The following is a 19,923-nucleotide window of genomic DNA, read 5'->3' as shown; positions in this document are numbered from 1 at the left end:
GGGCACACACGGGAGGCGGCGCCCCGGGGACGCAAGGGCTACGCCGCCTGCAGCGCCCACGGCGGCCGGTAGGGGGCGCGCGCCGGCGGGAACGCGCGCGGGCGGGCGGGCCTCGGGCGGCCGGCGCCCCTGACGTCACCGCCCCGCGGTCGCCCGGGCGACGGCCTCATCGGCGCGCGCGTCAGAGCCGCCCGTCTCTTGGCAACGGCCCGATCTCCCGCTCTCCCTCCGCCTGGCGCTCGGCCGCGCGTCGCTCTGGCGTCAAAGCGACGTCAATGGGGCTGGATCAGTCCGGCGGCGGCGGCGGGGGCGGGGCCGGCCGGGGCGGGCCGGGGGCGGGCCGGGGGCGGGCCGGGGCGGGGCGGCGGCGCGTGCGGCCGAGGGCGCCGCGCGGGGCTCACAGCGGACATGCGGCGCGGCCCGAGCGGCGGGAGCGGTGGCGGCCCGAGCAGCAGGCGCCGGAGCAGCGCGAGCGGCCGAGCGGGAGGCGGGGGCTGCGGGGCGAGCGGCGTCCCAGCCTCCGCGCTCCGAGGGCGAAGGAGGTGAGACGGCGGCGCGGCAGGGTGGCCGCCGCTGGGCTCGGGCTCCGGGCTCCGCGCTCCGATCTCCGGTCTCGGGGCTCCGGGCTCCCATCTCCGGTCTTGGGTCTCCGGGCTCCGATCTCTGGTCTTGGATCTCCGGGCTCCGCTCTCCAGTCTCGGGTCTCCGAGCTCCGGGCCCTGGGCTCCGGGCTCCGATCTCCGGTCTCGGTGCTCGGGGCTCCGATCTCTGGTCTTGGGTCTCCGGGCTCCGATCTCTGGTCTCGGATCTCCTGGCTCCGGGCTGCGCTCTCCGGTCTCGGGGCTCCGGGCTCCGGGCTCCGCTCTCCGCTCTCGGGTCTCTGGGCTCCGGTCTGGGGTCTCCGGGCTCCGGTCTGGGGTCTCCGGGCTCCGCTCTCCGCGCTCCAGGCACCAGTCTCGAGGCTCCGGTCTCCGAGCTCCAGTCTCCGGGCTCCGGTCTCGGGTCTCTGCGCTCCGGGCTCCGGCGGCCCCACAGGGCGCGTACGGGGGTCGCGGGCTGGGACTCCGCTTGCTCCCGTCGCCGGGCTCCCCTTTGTCGCTGGGCGTGGGAGCGGGTCCACGCGCCCGCGGCCTCAGGGGTCCGGGGGTCGGGTCGGAGCCGACCGCGGGCGGCAGGGAACGGCTGGGAGAGGGGTACACGCCCCCCGCGGTTTGGGACTGGGGGCCGGAGTGGAAGCGACCGCGGGCGGCGGGGGACGGGTGGGAGCGGGGTACACGCCCCCTGCGGTTTGGGACTGTGGGCCGGAGTGGAACCGACCGCGGGCGGCGGGGGACGGGTGGGAGAGGAGTACACGCCCCCTGCGGTTTGGGACTGGGGACCGGACTGGAACCGACCGCGGGCGGAGAGTGGGAGTGGGTGTAGGATCCGGTCCACGCGCCCCGCGGGGCTAAGGGGATCGGGGATCGGGATGGAGCCGACCGCCGGCGGCGAGGTCGGGTGGCGGGTGGGAGGCGAGTTCACGCCCCGCGGGGTGAGGGGTCGGGTTGGGGGCGCAGGTCGGGGTCCGGCGCTGAGCGCTTCGCTTGGCCGGCAGGTGCGGCCCGGAGCCATGGTGATCATGTCCGAGTTCAGCGCGGCCCCCGCGGGCTCAGGCCAGGGCCAGCAGAAGCCCCTCCGCGTGGGCTTCTACGACATCGAGCGGACCCTGGGCAAGGGCAATTTCGCGGTGGTGAAGCTGGCCCGGCATCGAGTCACCAAAACCCAGGTGCGTGGGGCGACGGGACCGGACCGGAGCGCGAGGGCGGGGGTGGGGGCGGGACCTGATTCGTCCTGGGGGTAGCCCCCTGGGGGCAGCCGATTGATTCCCTGCCTGCACTGTCTAAACGCTGACAGTTTTTAGTTGGGTAAAGAAAAAACTGCCTTATACAGTATTATGATCCTGCATAATTTGTACAAATATCAGGGGACAGCAAAGAGGATAATGACCAGATAATCTGGGGGCGCAGAGCCCTGGCGTGGGGAGCTCAAGCCCTGTAAAGTGGGCCTGGGAAGACTGAAGACGTGGACTTAACTGACTGTTGGGAGTAATATTATTGGTTCCTTTGGTTATTCTTTTCCTGCAACTTTTTGTGACCTTTTGGGGACATAAAATGTTTTAGAAATTAGCCTGCAAAAAAATGAAGTGTGTAAGTTGGGTTAAGTGAGGGGCTTTTTAAAATGAAGCGTCGTTTTTCTTTTAAAAACCTGTAGGTTGCGATAAAAATAATCGATAAAACACGATTAGATTCAAGCAACTTGGAGAAAATATATCGTGAGGTCCAGATCATGAAGCTGCTGAATCACCCTCATATCATAAAGCTTTATCAGGTAAGGACTCAGGTTTGCTTCTCACTGTTGCTTCTGGCAAGTGTGTTGCTTTTTATTTTCCACAAGGTAAGTTTGCAGATTCTGAAGGGCACCCCCTCTCTGGGTGTATGTGGAGTCAGGAATTTGGTTGTATAGGCTGGATAGATTGGTATTTGTAAGCTCTGCAGATGTATTTACAATTATTTTCTTGCTTTTGGATCAAATTGAGATTTGCCTCATTAAAATTTTATTTAGTGTCGTAATTCGTTCCAGTTTCAAATGCATAGAGGTCGTTTGTTACATTTATTTTACTCTGAAAACAAACGACCAGATCTGTGTATTGCCACTGCAATCATTAGTTTAGAAGGACGAATTTGAGTGAAACAAGACACTTCCGCCTTTGCAGATAATTATTAAACTTTAAAACCAGCTGCCGTTACCGGTCTTCGTGAACTTATCTTTGCAAAGGCAAGAGGGAGCGTTTGTTTGTCTTCCCCGTTTCAACTCTTCCGTCAGAAATGGAGAGATGAAAATACTTTTGCCGTGGTGAGAGCAAGGACCTTGTCATTTAATCCACGTGAAGGACAGGCCTCACCCTGGCCGTCTGTTGGTTTGTTATGTGACTTATTTTTGTTCTCCTGTTGAAACTAATAAAGTGTATCTTCGGAAAATAAGTGCTGTTTTAATTAGGATAGCGAAGGAATCTCTTACGGAGCCGACCACTCTGCAGAGATGAAGTCGAATCTATTGCCGAAATATGAGTTGTTTGCAAATGCTCGATATTTCATCTAATTGTGTTGGATATAAGTTCCTCTGAGTGATTCTCATGAAACCCCGTGAATCTGAGACAAATTTCAGGGGACCTGTGTGTGTGTGTGTGCAGCTGCCAAGGCTGGGTGTACAGTGTGTGGGGAGGACGGATAGTAATTGAAAACTCCCCCTGAAGGCTCCTCGTTGGACTCGGTTCAGGTGCAGGTAGCGGTGGAGTCGTGGGTTCGTGTTTCCCCGATGCTGGGTTACTCAGCGTCAAGTCAGAGCTCATGGCAGGCGCGCCCGGCTGGTGTTTTGTTTCTGTTGTCATTTTTGAGTGGTGCCGCCCTGATAAGAAGTTCCTCCACGGTCACTGATGTCACTGCCTGGCCTGCTTCCACAGGACGGGCCGAGCGGCGTGTGCTTTTGCCTTGGCTGGAAGGAGGAGCCAGAGCTCCCTCCTTGTTGCCCAGGTCCCCGGCCGCCCCCTGGATGGAGTCACCAGGTTGTTGAGGCGCCCTGCCATGTGGTCCTAGTTAGGGGTCTTCTCTGGGGGAGTTTTTTCCCTGTTCTGTGTGCTTCTTTAACTGTTTGGAGACGGTAGGTTTTAGTGAGATTGTTAGAACTCTGGTTTTGACACTAGTGTCCACTTTTCATCCAGCCGGCCCAGGCTCCAGAACCTTGGTGAAACTTCCCTCTTTGCTCGAGGTTTTTTAAAACTTGAAACACATTTACTCTTTTTTTTTTTTGAGGAAGATTAGCCCTGAGCTAGTATCTGCTGCCCATCCTCCTCTTTTTGCTGAGGAAGACTGGCCCTGAGTTAACATCTGTGCCCATCTTCCTCTACTTTGTATGTGGGACGCCTACCACAGCATGGCTTGCCAAGCGGTGCCACGTCCGCACCCGGGATCCGAACCGGCGAACCCCAGGCCGCCGAAGCAGAATGTGCGCACTTAACTGCTGTACCACTGGGCCGGCCCCCAAAACATATTTACTCTTAATTCTTTCTCCATCCCTTAATTTTAATTGTGGAAAGGGATAAACAGTGGTCTTCTTACTCGTCTCTCTACCACACACGTCGAGGGCAAGGGCAGTTAAAATGCCAGCTAAACTGCATTGTGTTTAGTTTTCTCGTTAGATTCCTGGGTCAAAGCAGTTGTCTTTAGAGTATCTTTTTTGAGGAATAACTATATTTTGAACCCCGGAGATGTCTTTTTCTGTAAAGAATGTATTCTCTCTCTGTCTCCCTCTGAAATATTTTAAAATACCACAGACGTGAGTTTGTTTTCCTTCTTTTAGTACCAAAGATCTGAATTTTACTTAGTTTCTTAGTTATGTTTTCAACTCTTTTAAAACATTTTTTCGAAGTGAAATAAAATTCTCGATCAATAAGAGAACCTTGACAGTGTATTTGACATTGGCTGTTGCTATTGACACACGCCGAGTAGTGTGCTGCACACAGAGCAGTCTCTCGTGGCTTCCCCGGCAAGCGGCTTCTCATGGCCTGATCCAGCATGTCGGCAAGGCAAGTGGAAGCGGGCGCTCGTTATCTCTTATTCAGCTTGCGCTGGCAGGCGTCTCGAATAATCTCTTGCCTGCTAGGCTCCTAGAAGAAAGCCCTAGCAGAACTCCGGAAGCTTCTTTTACTTCTGTAGCCTCCAGAATCCTCGAAGGGGGTGAGGCCAGGTGATACAAAAATGCGAGGGCACGTAGACCTTTTTTGAAAGCAAAGATCTGTCAGGATAGGCAGGTTGCTGCGGAATTCATCTCTGATTTTTTTAAAATTCCTTTTCTGAGTAGGAATCCCCTCATTGGTTTCTTTATTGCGGAACTTTTTCTTTCGTTTCCTTTTTTAAAATCGTGAATGCATTCCTCCTGGAGAAGTTAAAAATTTACTGGGGTTCAAGTGGATCATTTATGCCGTTGGTATGTTCCCTTTTGGTGTGGTTAAACCTTAGGTCTCTATTTTTTAGGTTATGGAAACAAAGGATATGCTTTATATCGTCACTGAATTTGCAAAAAACGGAGAGATGTTTGGTAAGCCACGCTTTTTCAAGTATCTGTTGAAAACAAATGGCGCTAACTTGTCAGGAATTGCTCCTCCAATATTTGGTTCTACCGCTCTTAAAATTCTACCGCGTTCTTCCATTGTGCCCCGGACGGCGGCCAGACTTCCGGATTTGGGGGCTATAGCCCTGTTTTGTCGCTTTTCAGATTATTTGACTTCCAACGGGCACCTAAGCGAGAATGAAGCCCGGAAGAAGTTCTGGCAGATTCTGTCGGCCGTGGAGTACTGCCACAGCCACCACATTGTTCACCGGGACCTCAAGACCGAGAACCTACTGCTGGATGGCAACATGGACATCAAGCTGGCAGGCAAGGGGCCCGCCTGGGAGGGTCCCCGCGCTCAGAAGTGCCGTCCTGCAGGAGGGGGCGTGTGTGGGGGGCACATCCCTCTGCACCGCAGCCCCTGTCATTTCCCTGGTAACCTCATCGTCTGGTTCTTTGTCTCAGATTTCGGATTTGGGAATTTCTACAAGTCAGGAGAGCCTCTGTCCACGTGGTGTGGGAGCCCCCCGTACGCAGCCCCGGAAGTCTTCGAGGGGAAGGAATATGAAGGCCCGCAGCTGGACGTCTGGGTAGGAGCCCCCATGCACGGCATGTGTCACCTGCCGGTGGCTGGTCCCCAGCGGTAACCAGGGCAGGGTGTGCCGGGGCTGACCGCGCTGTCTGTCCTCCGCAGAGCCTTGGCGTCGTGCTGTACGTCCTCGTCTGCGGGTCTCTCCCCTTCGATGGGCCCAACCTTCCGGCTCTGCGGCAGCGCGTGCTGGAGGGCCGCTTCCGCATCCCCTTCTTCATGTCCCAGGGTAGGTGAGCCGGTCGGCGCCTCCGCGGGAAGGGTTGGGTAACCGGGCTGCAGGTTTTCGAGGAGGAGTTATTTCCTGAAATGCCGGCTTGCCGTCTTCTGAGTCTGCCGTGGGGCCCGTGAATCAGCCCCTGTTCTGGGGAGTGTGCGCTAGACGCCTGCCAGGGTAACCCAACCCACCCCGAGGCTTTCAGTGCCCTACTTACAGGATGGGCAGGTGGCTTTGTCAGGCAGGCCTGGTCTCTGGAGTCCCCGCCAGCACCAGAACTAGGGGCGCTGGCCCTGTCCCCCAAGTGTTACCCACTCCACACACGTGCTTTTCTTTTCCATACAGTAAAGATATTCCGCCCGCTGCCTACTATTGTGTGTGGTCATAGCAGAATGGGGAGTCTAAGTGGTTCTCTATCTGGGGGACATAGAGGGACTGTGCCCCCACGCCCCCAGGGGCCCGATCCCTCAGTTGGTGGCCTTCCTTGGCGGCAGGTCTGAGCCAACGGCATAGGCCACTGCTCCTGGCCCCGGTGCTCTTAGGCTGGTCACTTGTTCATTTGCCTGTGCAGAGGGAGCCTCGTCCCTGCAGGGCTACTGTGGGAAGCGGATGGGTGGTGGGCACGCGGGCTGCCACACAGGGCTCAGTGTACCCCCCGTGCCCCCCAGACTGTGAGACGCTGATCCGCCGCATGCTGGTGGTGGACCCCGCCAAGCGCATCACCGTGGCCCAGATCCGGCAGCACAGGTGGATGCAGGCCGACCCCTCCCTGCTTCGGCAGGCCTGCCCCGCCTTCTCTGCGCTCAGCTACAACTCCAACCTGGGCGATTACGACGAGCAGGTGCTGGGCATCATGCAGACCCTCGGGGTTGACCGGCAGAGGACGGTGGAGGTGAGCGCCCACCCGGCCCTGGCCTGCAGTGGCTCTGACTGTGGATGGGACAGGCTCTCTTTCTGAGACAGTGGCCAGTCGAGTTAAAGTGGGAACGTGGGCTAATTTAAGGGCCAGATTGTCAGCTCCTCTAAGGGACATTCTTGGCCACCCAAGAATAACAGCAGAACGGTCTCGTCAGGGAGCCTCAGTAAGACAGTCCCGGGGCGCCCTCACCCCCCATGTGAGCTCTCCTCCGCCCTGCCGGCCTCGCTCTGACCCCACCCCCCTCTGCCTCCCCCAGTCGCTGCAGAACAGCAGCTATAACCATTTTGCTGCCATTTATTACCTCCTCCTCGAGCGCCTGAAGGAGTATCGGAACGCCCAGCCGTCGGTCCGCCCCGGCCCAGCCAGGCAGCCGAGGCCCAGAAGCTCGGACCTCAGCGGCTTTGAGGTGAGGGGAGGGCCTCCTTCTAAAGCCCCGCCCCGTCTCCCTGTCTTGAATCGTGTCCCCCAAGTTGTGGATCCCTGTTTGGACATGCCTGGGAGCCAGACGCAGGCTGAGCCCACTCGCCCCTGGGTCACATCCTCCTGCCCATCAGGCACTGGGGGTTCCCCTGTGGACCACAGTGCATGGAGGAGAGGGGTCAGGCCTTGCCCGGTGGCCCTTTGTTCCTTATCCGTCCCTGGTGCCCACCTCTTGGCACCTCCTCCTGGTCACCCCACACAGCGTGGCCTTGAAGAGGAGGGCTGGCATGTCCTGAGCCCGGCCAGCTAGCGGCTGACACCTGTCAGCGCCAGAACAAAGCTAGCGTGGTCTTTCTTGTGACACTCCTCGCGATTGTCCCCAGAGCTGCCTCCCTGACAGCGTCTGTCCTCCTCTACCGACCCCCAGGTGCCTCAGGAAGGGCTCCCCGGCGATGCTTTCCGGTCCGCCCTGCTGTGCCCGCAGCCCCAGAGCCTGGGGCAGTCCGTCCTGCAGGCTGAAATGGACTGTGACCTCCACAGCTCGCTCCAGGTGTGTGAGCACCTGCCCCGGGCGCATGTGGGGTGTGGGCTCGTCTCCTTCCAGGTGGCGGTGATGGCCCCTGCGCCCGGTCTCCCACAGCTCCAGGGCTCACACGTTCGTGTCCATCCCTTGCAGCCCCTATTCTTCCCTGTGGACACCAACTGCAACGGAGTGTTCCGGCATCGCTCCATCTCCCCCACCAGCCTGCTGGACACGACCATCAGCGAGGAGGTCAGGCAGGGCCAGGGCCTCGAGGAGGAGCAGGAGGCACAGATGCCCCTGCCCAGCAGCTCAGGCCGGAGGCACACGCTGGCCGAGGTCTCCACCTGCTTCTCCCCGGGCGCCCCTCCCTGTAAGTGTTCCCCTGGGCCCCACTGGCCCAGATCACGGTCCGCTGCGTGGGTTTGTGGGCGCAGCTCTGACAGAATGCACCTTTTTGCTGGGCAGCCTCTTCTGGTGACAGTTCTCAGGACTTGTCATTTGTTTAGCTCCAGAGGCCACACAGGTTAGACACTTCGGGTGGTTGTTGGTGGCAGGGGTGGTGTGCCATTTAGCCGCCCCCAGGTGCCGGGAAGCCAGGTCCCTGGCCTAGGCCCCTCCACCTCACGGGTCCAAGCTCCCCCGTGGCGGCTGGTTGTTGAGGCTTCCTGGACTCTGGTGGCCTCTGACGTCACCACCTCCGTCCCTACAGGGTTGAGGGTAGAGGTGAGAGGCCTGGACAGCTGTGCCCGGTCAGTGGGCCGCGGGCTGCCCCAGGGCCTGGGTGACACCGCAGGGGCACAGAGAGGGCGTCAGAGCCTATTCCTCTCCTGGGGCCGTCGGCACCTCTGACTCGCCAGGAAAGCTGCCGGGTGCCAGCGGGTCGCGGTGGGCTTCGGGGAGCGTGAGGGCCCCCTCAAGCGCCGTGTCCCTTCTGCAGGTATAGTCATCTCCTCCTCTGTGGCGAGTCCTTCTGAAGGCACCAGCTCCGACAGCTGTCTGACCTCAGCAGGTGATGGCCTGGTGGGGCTCAGCGGACGCCTGGCCACTCAGGGTCTGCTGGGCACCTGCTCCCCACTCCGACTGGCCTCACCACTCCTGGGGGCCCAGTCGGCCACACCAGTGCTCCAGGCGCAGGGGGCCCTGGGGGGAGCCGCCCCGCTCCCCGTCAGCTTCCAGGAAGGCCGGAGGGCGTCGGACACCTCACTCACTCAAGGTGACTTCCCCTTTCATGCTGATTTCCACCTTCCCCAGTCCAGCAGACTGTGTGCCCTGGAAGGGTGTCACCTTGTCCTTGGTGGCAGATGGCATTCCCTTGTTCTCTCACCGGGCCTAGGCGGAGCAGGCTGAAGATGCTGCCCGGGTTCTGGATGTCCTGGTCTTCTGGGACAAACTCACACAGCTTCTGGTGGCTGGTCTTAAAAGCCCAAGAGACACTAGGATGCCGGGCAGCAGCTCCCGACCTGGATGAGGGCTGGTTCGGGGAGGCACCCCCCACAAAGGCAGCCCCCACCTGGTGCCTGGGCTCCCTCCCAGTCCTTTCCTGTGTCCCACAGCACTGCTCATGGCCTCCTTCCAAGCAGGATCTGAGCCGGGGAGGCGTGGGTCCCAGGCTGGGGTACGGTCTGCAGACCATCTTGATTTTACCTTCCCCAGGGCTGAAAGCCTTTCGGCAGCAGCTGAGGAAGAACGCGCGGACCAAAGGGTTTCTGGGGCTGAACAAGATCAAGGGGCTGGCTCGCCAGGTGTGCCAGCCCTCCTCCTCCAGCCGGGCCACCAGAGGTGGCCTGAACGCCTTCCAGCTGCCCGCGCCGAGCCCAGGCCTGCACGGCAGCGGGGCCAGCAGCCGGGAGGGCAGGAGTCTGCTGGAGGAGGTGCTGCACCAGCAGAGGTACGCCCGCCTGGCGCCGGTCACCCGCGACCTTGGGGGGACTCATGGACACGGGGATTTTCTTGAGTGACCTTATCTCTTAAGCTCCCTCCCTGCTCCATATAATCAGATGAGCGCACCTCCCTGCCCCCAAGCGTGGGGACATCTGTGAGGCAGACAGCCTCTCTCCCTGAGGATGGTGGCGGAGGTGGGGAGCAGTCAGGTTTTGTCACTTTGAAGCCCGCAAGTGGGGGCTGGGGAGCAGTGAATAAAAATGTCACGTCTGGTTGGCGGCTCTGAGCTGCTCCAAAAGCAGGAGGGAGAATGGAAATGTCAGGAATTGCTCAGGGGTTACTCACGCACAGCATCGCGCCTTCTGAGCAGCTCCAGCCAGCAGCCCCGTGGGGCGGGCCCTCCCGCGGGGGCCGGGGAAACCCGGGGTGTCTGAACCTGGCCAGGGGTGGGTGGTGTGGGAGGAACGGCCGCAGAGCTGGCAGTGACCTGTTCCCTGTGTCCCCCAGGTTGCTCCAGTTGCAGCATCACCCGGCAGCCCCACCCACCTGCCAGCAGGCCCCGCTGGTCCTCGCCCCCTGTGACGGCGCCCTCCTGGTGTCTGGACTCCAGAAGGGGCTGGGGCTGGGGCCCGGCCCACTGCTGCCACCCCACCTCCTGCAGGCTGGGGCCTCCCCTGTGGCGTCGGCAGCCCAGCTCCTGGACGCCCACCTGCACATCAGCCCCACCTCAGCCCCCCTCCCGGCCGCCACTCCCCTACAGCCGCCCTTCGCCATGTTGCCCCCGAGGTTTGACCCCACGGGGCTGCCTCAGGGGGACTGTGAGATGGAGGACCTGACCTCCGGCCAGCTGGGCACGTTTGTCCTGGTGCAGTGAGGGACACGGCGGCTGCCCGCCCCGTGGCACCAGCCGACCGACTTTTCGAAGCAATAATTTCAGAGTATGTGAAGACGTTTCCGGACTCAAAGCCAATAACTTTCTAGAAGCGAAACAAGCAATACGTTTGGTGTTTTGGCTTTTTAGTTACTTTTTGTTTTACTTTTTCCTTGCACTGAGCAACTGCAACTATGAGCAGGGACTGGAAACTTTTTGGAGAAAAATAATAATCGAGGGGCGTGTTGTTGGGGCGGGTGGACGGGAAGGGGGAAGGAGGGCAATGGGATAAGGGACGACTGGGCTGGGCTCGCCAGGCCAGCGCCACTGCGGATCAGGTGGCCATGGGAGGGGACTGGAGCCTCCCTCAACCACGGACGCCTCGGACAAGGAAACTGTGGTGTGAGCCGCGGCCGTGGAACTGAGTGGGTGCGTCTCCCTCTGCGTGCGTGTGTGCGGGTGTGCACGTGTGGACTAGTAACGTTTTTTTTTTTTAGTTAACAATCCTCCAACTTCCTGAAACATTTATGCTTCAAATGAAAACTGTGAACTTTCCACTTTATGTATTAGTTTTTAAAAAGCTCTAACAGCCATCCCAGGAGAAGATAATCTACAAATTTCTCGGAATTCTTTCCCCCGACATCAGAACCCAGAGGATCCTTGTTTCTTACTCCAGATGAGAAGTTTTACAAACTGCTCCAGGGTCACTTTTCCAGGATTCTCCGGAGGAGCCACAAGGAAGAAGCTGGAGGGGGCGGGATGGCTGAGGTGGGGCTCTGTCCAGGGCCCCTTGGCGTGGAGCCCTAGGCGCCTTCCAGGGAGCCAGAGAGGTTCCTCCTGCTGTGCATCTCTTTTCCGCTGCTAGTTGAGTTTTGATGCATTTCATTATCAGGGTCCATAAAGAACAACTGACTGGGGGAATGTGCAATATGGCGAGGCTGTGAGCAGCGCGGGCACGGGCGGCAGAGGGGTCACACCGTGACTCCACTGCCCTCGGCCGGGTCATGCTCGGTGGCCAGCCCCACCTCATCCAGGCCCCGGCGTGTTAGGCTTCCGTTCAAGGAACGTGAGATGAGAGGTTAGATCAGTGTTGTTCCAGCTTTGTTCCTTTTTTCAAGCGAATACTGTGTCTGTATATAAATAGGAGACAAATACACACTACTTATTTTTTATATTTTTTACTATACTTTTGTGTTCCCGGTTTAAATTTCCCTCTCTGGTAGCACCAGGTGGGCGTGGAGGGGGGCAAGGGGCGTCCTTCCCTGGCGGGTGAACTCTGGGGTGGCACTGTCAGCAAGAGGCCTCTCCAATGGACACCGCACACGCCCTCGGCCCTGGTCGTCCCCGTCCCTTTGCCAACCCAGGTGCCTTCAGCTCACTTCGGCTCTTAGAACCTGCGGTGTTAAGGAGGCAGCGCCGGCGGGTGGGAACCAGGGCACCTGTAGAGGCCACAGACGGCTGATTCCCAGCGGCGGGGCGGTGGGCCGGCCCGCGTCCGAGCGGCTGCTGAGCCGGGTGCTCCCCTCTGCCCGCCGCCCCCGTTGCTGTTCCTGACCCGGCGGGGACTGTCCTCGCTCCTGGCTGCAAAGAAGTCCCCAAAGCCTCCTTCTGACTTGCAGAGAAGGTTCCGGACAGACAGGAGGGGGACTCCGGACGTCCTGGGCCGCCGCGGCCTTCGCCTTCAGAGTCACGGAGGCAGCACAGTTGTTCCCAACGCCAAACTGCATCCCCTTTTAAAACGACTCTCTGTCCTAACGCCAGAGATCAAAGGCCTCCGACCCGCGACAAGCACTTTACTTTCTCGGTAGTTTCCTCTCGTTGCTGTGAGTCGTGTTTCCGTGTCGTGTCTGCCGGTGTGTGCGGCGTGCGTCCCGCCGGTTCCCCGACCGCGCCGTGCCGCGCACCGAGTGCGGCCGCCTGTTTAAAGGCTCCGCGTGATCTGGTTCAGGTGTATATAGTTTGTTTTTTTACCGTAACTGAATTATTTTATTTCTTATGTTCACATGAGAAATGTATGCCAAATGATTAGTGGATGTATGTTTTTTAATTTAATATTTAAATAAAATATTTGGGGAGAAAAACCCTTGACTTCTTCCCTCGGTTCGTCTCTGTGGGAACTCCTTCCTTCCGAGCCACTTGGTTAAGACGCTGTGACCTCCAGGTTCATTCAAGTTGCGGATCTTAAAGAGGAGGGCATGGCGTCACCTCCTGCATTCAGCCCGACGGGCACCTAGCCACACACCCCAGCGTAGTGTTACTACGCGGAACTCGGCCAGCAGTAGTGATGAGTGGCTCAGTGGTCAGGGCACAGGGAGGTGCAACCTGAGGCTTACGTTCGAGTGTGTGTGCCTGGGGCCTTGCTGGTCCTCAGACGCCCTCCCCTGGCGGCAGGCTCAGGTCTGTTTTCAGATGGTTCTCCCCTCCCAGGGCATCATCCACTCTTGGCTCCTCCCCCCGTAGTGTTCTCTGCGTCTGCTTACAAATCAAGGATTTGGGAGCATCTCACACCCAAGCTATTTCCTGGTCTCTTCACGTTGGCCTGACCAGCTTCCAGCAACAGGGCAGATATGGCGGCTAAAAGAACAGAGGATTTCCTTCATTTTGATACCAGACAAATATTTTTTGGTTAGAAAAAGTTCTTTAACCTCTTCACACCCGTTAGGATGGTCACCAACAAAAAAACGTACAGTAAGTGTTGGCCAGGACGTGGAGACGCCGGAACCCTCTTGCAGGGCTTGTGGGGAGCACAGTGTGCAGGTGCTGTGCAAAACTGTGGCGGCTCCTTAAAGAGTGAAGCAGAATCACTTGATCAGCCGGCAGCCCACTGCTGGGCGTCTACCTGAAAGAAGTGAAAGCAGGGACCCCATCAGATGTCTGCACACCTTTGTACAAAGGCAGCGCTGTTCACAGCAGCCAAGGGCTGGAAGCAACCCAAGTGTCCATCAACGGATAAATGGATAAAGGAAATACGGTACATACAATGGAATATTACTCAGCCTTGAAAAAGGAGGAAGTTCTGACCCCTGCTACAACATGGATGAACCTTGAGGACATTACGCTGAGTGAAATAAGCCCGTCACAAAAGGACGGACCCTGTATGAGTGCCCTTATAGGAGGTCCCTGGAGGAGTGACATTTGTAGAGACAGGAAGTAGACTGTCGAACCGGGGCCTCCGGGAGGGGAGGGGGAGTTGGTGGTTAACAGGGACTGAGTTTCACTTTGGGGAAGATGGAAAGTTCCGGAGATGGATGGTGGGGATGGCTGCACACCACTGTGAATGTATCTAATGACACTGAACTGTGCACTTAACAATGGTTAAGAGGGTAGATTTTATGTTACGTATATAGAACCACAATGAAAAGAAAAAAGATTTCTTTTCAGGAGGAGATGCCCAGAGATGGACAGTAGCTTCCTCGTGGACAGCCGGGCTCCAGGGGGGAGGGGGAGGACAGAGGACTGCGGGACCTGCAGGGAATCCTGTGAAGACAGAATACGTTTCCACAGCCTTGGGAACGGCAGCGAATCAAGTATTGCTTAAACGCCGGAACCTGTGAAGCCTCTGCCGTCAGCCAGCCTGTCTGCCTCCTCTCTCACAGCCGACAGGGTCTGAGAGCCCGGGGAGGACCTCCCGGTTGTGGGAAGGAAGCCCCCAGCAAATGTCTCCTTGTTTTCCGAGGAGTCCCGGCAGTTTTCGCTGCTCACTTAGGAACAGAGTTTTAACATCTTAAATCTCAAGCAGTGGCTGAGCTGCAGGCTGGCTTCTGACCGAAGGCGGGTCCCACCGCCCACTTCCAGGACAGCGCAACACCCCACTCGGACGCCCCTGCGCCGGCCTCACCCGGGTGTGGCCCGGGGAAGCTGGCTCTGCGCTCTTGACACCTTTGTCATGTCCGCCTGGGAAATGGGCCCAGCTCAGCCGCTGAATTCAGGCTCTGTGGCGTTTGCTGTTGAGGGAGGGAAATTCCAGTTTACTATTTGGGGCGTGGAGTCTTGTAAACGAGGAAGAACTCAAGTGCAGATATGTGGCAGCCTCATGACGTATTTGGCTTTCGTGTTTGTGTCGTGTTGATAACTCGATGTGTGTGCGTCTTGGCTCCCCAGCTGGTGGTCAGCTCCTGGGGGGAACCCCTGTACCTCCTTCTGCTCCGGCAGCCCCGAGGGCAGTGGGGCACATGTGGCTCCTCAACAGACAGCTGTTAGCTCAGCGAGTCCATGTTCGCATGCTCCTTCTGGACTTGTGGTGTGCCATGATCACTACTGTTATTATTATTAATTATTATTATTATAGCACTTCTTAGGATTCTCAGGTTGGAAATTGGAGCCCTGCTCAGGGAGCCTCTCGGAGACCTGGTGGGACTCTAGAACTGTGTCCTGGGCTTATGGATGTGCTTGCGAATCGTTTCCCACCCCTCAGATGAGGAGGCCAGCGAGGCCTCGGCGAGGGCGCGGTGTGTTGGGGAGCCTCTCTTGGCCCCAGCACCTGCCTCGTGCTCTGCCAACGCTTCTGTACCGTGGATGACCCCACCTGCTCGGGAGTTCTGCCAGGTGTTGACGTTGTGGATGTGTCCGTGCCTGTTGGGGAGTGGCGAGGCTGAGCGTGCTTTGGCACATCGCTTAGCACACGATTGCACATTTGAGTGATGGGTGCTCTGGGCTCTGAGATTCTCCCCCCTCCCCCCGCCCCCCGTCCCTCTGGCGGGGGTCCAGGTACAGCCCGCAGTGGTGATGGCTGCAGACCAAGCAGCTGTTGGAGTCCTTGCTCATGCCAGGTGGAGCCGAGCCCAGCGGGCCCGACACGCAGAGGAGCACAGTGGCCTCAGAAGGTGGCCTGTGGTGTCAGACACGCCAGGGTTTGATCCCCGCTCTGCAGCCCTCTGGTCTTGTGACAGTGGATAATGACCACTGTGTGTTGACTTTCTTGTTTTCAAGATGGCGCACGTAACAATGCAGTCTGGCTCTTGGAAGGGTGGTGGACACTGTGGGCACTCACCACCACAAAAACCACTCAGCACTGGCACCCGGGGAGCACTGGCACCCGGGGAGCACTCCATGAACACAGCAGTGCCTGTAGCGTCACAGCCGCCAGACGGCAGAATGTCCCCGAGGGAAGAAGTGTCAGTGGGCCAGGTGGCTCGAGGCTCAGCCACCGTCTCGTGCTGCTGTTGAAACCATGACTCCTCCTGAAGAAAATAGGAGGCCATCACCCCCAGCTGCCCTAGGTGCCATCTGTGTGCTTCTGTCATCCGAAACTGGTGGCACTTTTGCTGCTGGGCCATGGGATAACGCGTACAAGTGTCTGTCCTGCTTTTAGGAGGAAGTCCTTCTGGGCGTCCGGAAACATGGTGGCTCCAGAATGGGACCGGCCTCTGTGGGGCGGGGTGTGTCCCAGCCCCGAGCGGGCACTGGGACTCGTGGATTGGTAGGGTGAGGGAAGTCCCAGGCTGGAGGTGAGTGCTCGTGTCACTCAGGGGCAGGAACCAAAGCTGACCGAGAGGAACTGACTTGTTTGGGGTGGAAGAGAAAGTGTCGGCCCATTATTTTTCCTTCCAGAATAACACTGGGGGGTTTCAGAGGAGCACAGTGTTTAGCGGCAGCATGCACCCGGCCCTCCTCTGGAATGACCTTTGGTCTTGGCGGGGAGTCCAGAAGAGGGGATGTGGGGTCCATCTCGAGTTCCCCAGGTCTGGCCCTGAGGGCTCCTGTTCACACAGAGAGAAGAGAACGGAAGCCTGGACTCTGGGCTCATGACTGTGTAGCCAGGAGGGCAGAGCAAGGAGGAGGGGGAGAAAGCGAACACAGTCAGTTCCTCTCCTCAGGAAACTCCTGGGATCTCCGTCTGACTCACTCTTCTTTAATTATCATCATTTCGCTTATTTGAATGTGATCTCTGTAGAAAATAGAAAGGATTTCAACATTGCTCAGGAAGCCAGGGTGACCAGCAATGCTCCGTTCCCTTCACCTCTGAGAAGCCACGTGGTGGAAGGAAGCACGCAGCCTCCAGGCCGGTCCAGCTTCCCCAGCAGGTTTGGGGGATTTTTCTTAAGTCTGAGAGGGAAGGGACAGTGGTCCCCCTCATCCACACTTCTGCTCCCCGTGGTTTCAGTTACCTGTGGTCAACCATGGTCCAAAAATATTAAACGGAAATTTCCAGAAATAAACGATTCATAAGTTTTAAATTGTGCATCATTCTGAGTAGTGTGACAAAATCTCACACCGTCTGGCCTGGGACGTGAATCACCCCTTTGTCCAGCAGGTCCACGGGGTTTGCGCTGCCTGCTACCATGCGTTAGTCACTTAATAGCTGGCTTGGTTATCAGATGGGCTGTCTTGTGTTCAAGTCACACTTATTTCACATAATAATGGCCCCAAAGCGCAAGAGGAGTGCTGCTGGCAACTCGGATCCGCCAAAGAGAAGCTGTAAAGTGCTTCCTTTAAGTGACAAGGTGAAAGTTCTCGACGTAATAAGGAAAGAAAACAATCGTATGCTGAGGTTTCCAAGATCTACGGTAACTGTTATTAGAGTATATTGTTAAAATTATTCTATTTTATTATTGTTGTTAATCTCTTACTGTGCCTGATTCATAAATTAAACTTTATCATAGGCATCGATGTATAGGAAAAAACATGGTATATACAGGGTTTGGGACTGCCAAGGCGCCAGACAGCCACAGGGGGTCTTGAGACGCGTCCCCTGTGAGAAGGGGGGCCTACTGCATCTTTCCTCCTTCCCCGAGAGTGTCTTCTTCCAGCCGGCAAGGGGTTGAGTGAAAAGCCTGGGGCTCCCAGGTCCCACTGGACTGAGGTCTGAAGAACGAGGGCCACGGGGAGTGCAAACCCTGCAGAAAGCGATGCACCCCCAGAACGAATCCGCCCTGCTGAGGCCTGATTGACGTGCAGTCGACGCACCCGTGGTAGCACAGAGGCCAGCGAGCCTTGACAACGGCCGGACCTGTGTGACCAGCACCGAAACCAACACTCAGAACGCGTCTGTCACCCAGGGAGCCCCCGGGCCCTTTGTGGGGGATCCTGCTCGTTCTCGTGGCCCCAGGCAGCTGATGGCGTGCTTGCTGTCACTGCAGATTAGTTTGCATTTTCTAGAATCTCCTCCGAATGGGTCCTGCGGCGTGTGCTCTCCGTTCGTCTGCTTCTTCCCTCAGCATAATTAGGTAGAGGCTCGTCCAGGTGTCGGTGTATCTCTAGTTCACCCTTTCTACTGCTGAGTAGCGATCCGTGGTGTGGACGGACCAGAGTTGTTTATTTACTCACCTGTTGACAGACTCTCAAGTCGTCTCCAGTTTGGGGCTGTTGCAAACGGTGCTGCTATGGACATTTGTGCGTGAGTCTTTGTGTGGACATATTTTGTTTCTCTTGGGTAATAACGATGGAAGCCAGCGGCGGCGTCATATGGTATGATAGCTATTAACTTGATAAGAAGCTGCCAGCGATTTCCCAAAGTGCCTGCCCCAGTTACGTTCCCACCCAGCGTGTGAGCGTTCCGGTTGCTCCGCATCCTCCCCAGCACTGGTGGTGTCGGTCTTCTAAATGTTAGCCATTCTGATAGGTGGTAGTGGTGTGTTACTGTGATTTTATTTTGCATTATCCTGTGACTAGTGACCTTTCACATCTTTTTATGTGCTTATTGGCCTTTCTACTTTTCAACTTTATTTAAATCTTTGCCCATATTTAACTGGGTTTTTGAATTCCTATTAGTGAGTTGTAGGAGTTCTTTATATATTCTGCATATGTTTCTTTGTCACATGTGTGTATGTATACATAATAAATATGTTCGTGTGTGCACCCATAGTGTATACATATACATACACCTGTGTATGAAGTAGATAAATGGACACATGCACACACACACATATATATGTCTGTATGTATGCATGCGCACACACACACGGAATATGGCCCATCTGTGGCTTGCCTTTCACTTGAAGAGTGAAGTTGAAGATTTTAATTTTTATGAAGTCCACCTTATCATTTTCTCTTTTATGGTTAGTGCTTCTTGTTATTGCTTCATTGATCTCCTCCATCAATGTCGGGGATATCCCCTATGGCCCTCTCTGGAAGTTTTGTACGTCTAGCTTCTATGTCTAAATCTACGATCCCCTTTGGGGTCATTTTTGCCTATGATTTGGGATAGCAGCTGCGGTTTATTTTTTCTCTGTAGATGTCCAGTTGTTCCAGCACCATTTATTGAAAAGATCGTCCTTTGCCCCCATTGAATTAATTTGGCACATTTGTCAGAAATCAAGTCACATAAATGTAAGGGCCTACCCCTGGACCCTGTTCTGTTCTGTTGATGTTTATGTCTATCTGCTGGCTATGCCACACTGTTGATTATTTTTCTTATTATATTAAGTCTTGATGAAATTGGGTAATATAAGTCTTCCAATTTTGTTCTTCTTTCTCTAAATTAATTTTGCTTTTCTAGGTCCTTTGCATTTCCGTAGAAATTTTAGACTCGGCTCGTCAATTTCTACAAATTGTATTGAACCTACATATTTGTGTAGAATTGGTATTATTTCTTCCTTAAATGTTTAATGGAATTCATCAGTGAAGGCATTTGGAGCTGGAATCACTCTGTGGGAAGATTTTAAGTTACAAATTCAATTTCTTTAAGAAACTTAGAGCTATGCAGATTCCCTAAGTCATCTGGGTGAGATTTAACTTTGTGTCTTTCAAGGCGTCCATCCATTCCATTGGAGTTGTTGGCTTTGTTTCTCTGACATTCACCACATTCTCTTAGTAGCATTTGTAGTAGTGTCTGTAGCATCTGTAGTAATGTCTTCTGTTTCACCGAGACTCATTTTATTTCCAGTGTGTGGCTCATCCTGGTGGAAGCTCCGTCTGCCCTGGAGAAGAGTGTGCATTCCCATTGTCAAGTGGCCTATTCTACAAACATCATTCAGGTTATGTTGGGCGACACTGTCTTTTCTGTGATCTTTTCCTCTTCATTCCTGAGAAAGGAGTGCTGAGATCACTGGTTATACTTGTGGATTTGTCTGTCTCATCCATTATCTCAGTTTCATCTTCACGTAGTCTGAAACTCTCTCTTATCAGGCACACACATTTTTAGGATTGCTAAGTCTTGAGGAATTGACCGTTTTATCATTGTGAACTGTCCCTCATTGTCTGTTAGTCTTCCGTGTCTGAAGTCTCCTTTGATATTAACATAGCCTTTCTAGCTTTCTTGTGGGCAGTGCTTGCATGGCATATCTTTCACCCTTTTCACACCGTTAGCCTGTTGTACATGTAAGGTGGGTTCCTTGTAGATGGCATGTAGTTGGATCTTGGAGTTTCATCCAGTCCAGCCATCTCTGCTTTTTAATGGTGTTTGTCCATTTAACATCTA

The 19,923-nt window shown here is 56.0% G+C and overlaps 1 protein-coding gene across 1 annotated transcript; it reads left to right on the top strand.

The window, feature by feature from the left end:
• The first annotated feature begins 405 nt into the window (after nucleotides 1-405).
• On the top strand, nucleotides 406-12,653 carry SIK1 (salt inducible kinase 1). The gene is made up of 14 exons (XM_044750904.2): nucleotides 406-542; nucleotides 1,595-1,765; nucleotides 2,251-2,367; nucleotides 5,070-5,133; nucleotides 5,311-5,472; nucleotides 5,611-5,735; nucleotides 5,840-5,963; nucleotides 6,620-6,843; nucleotides 7,127-7,276; nucleotides 7,718-7,840; nucleotides 7,967-8,183; nucleotides 8,751-9,026; nucleotides 9,467-9,701; nucleotides 10,202-12,653. The coding sequence occupies exons 2-14, from the start codon at nucleotides 1,610-1,612 to the stop codon at nucleotides 10,566-10,568; spliced, it is 2,340 nt and encodes a 779-aa protein (XP_044606839.1). The 5' UTR covers nucleotides 406-542; nucleotides 1,595-1,609; the 3' UTR covers nucleotides 10,569-12,653.
• Nucleotides 12,654-19,923: the final 7,270 nt, after the last annotated feature.

This window comes from Equus asinus, chromosome 18 (genome assembly GCF_041296235.1).
Source record: "Equus asinus isolate D_3611 breed Donkey chromosome 18, EquAss-T2T_v2, whole genome shotgun sequence".
In the NCBI taxonomy this organism is placed as follows: domain Eukaryota; kingdom Metazoa; phylum Chordata; class Mammalia; order Perissodactyla; family Equidae; genus Equus; species Equus asinus.
This window is presented reverse-complemented; position numbering and strand designations above follow the sequence as displayed.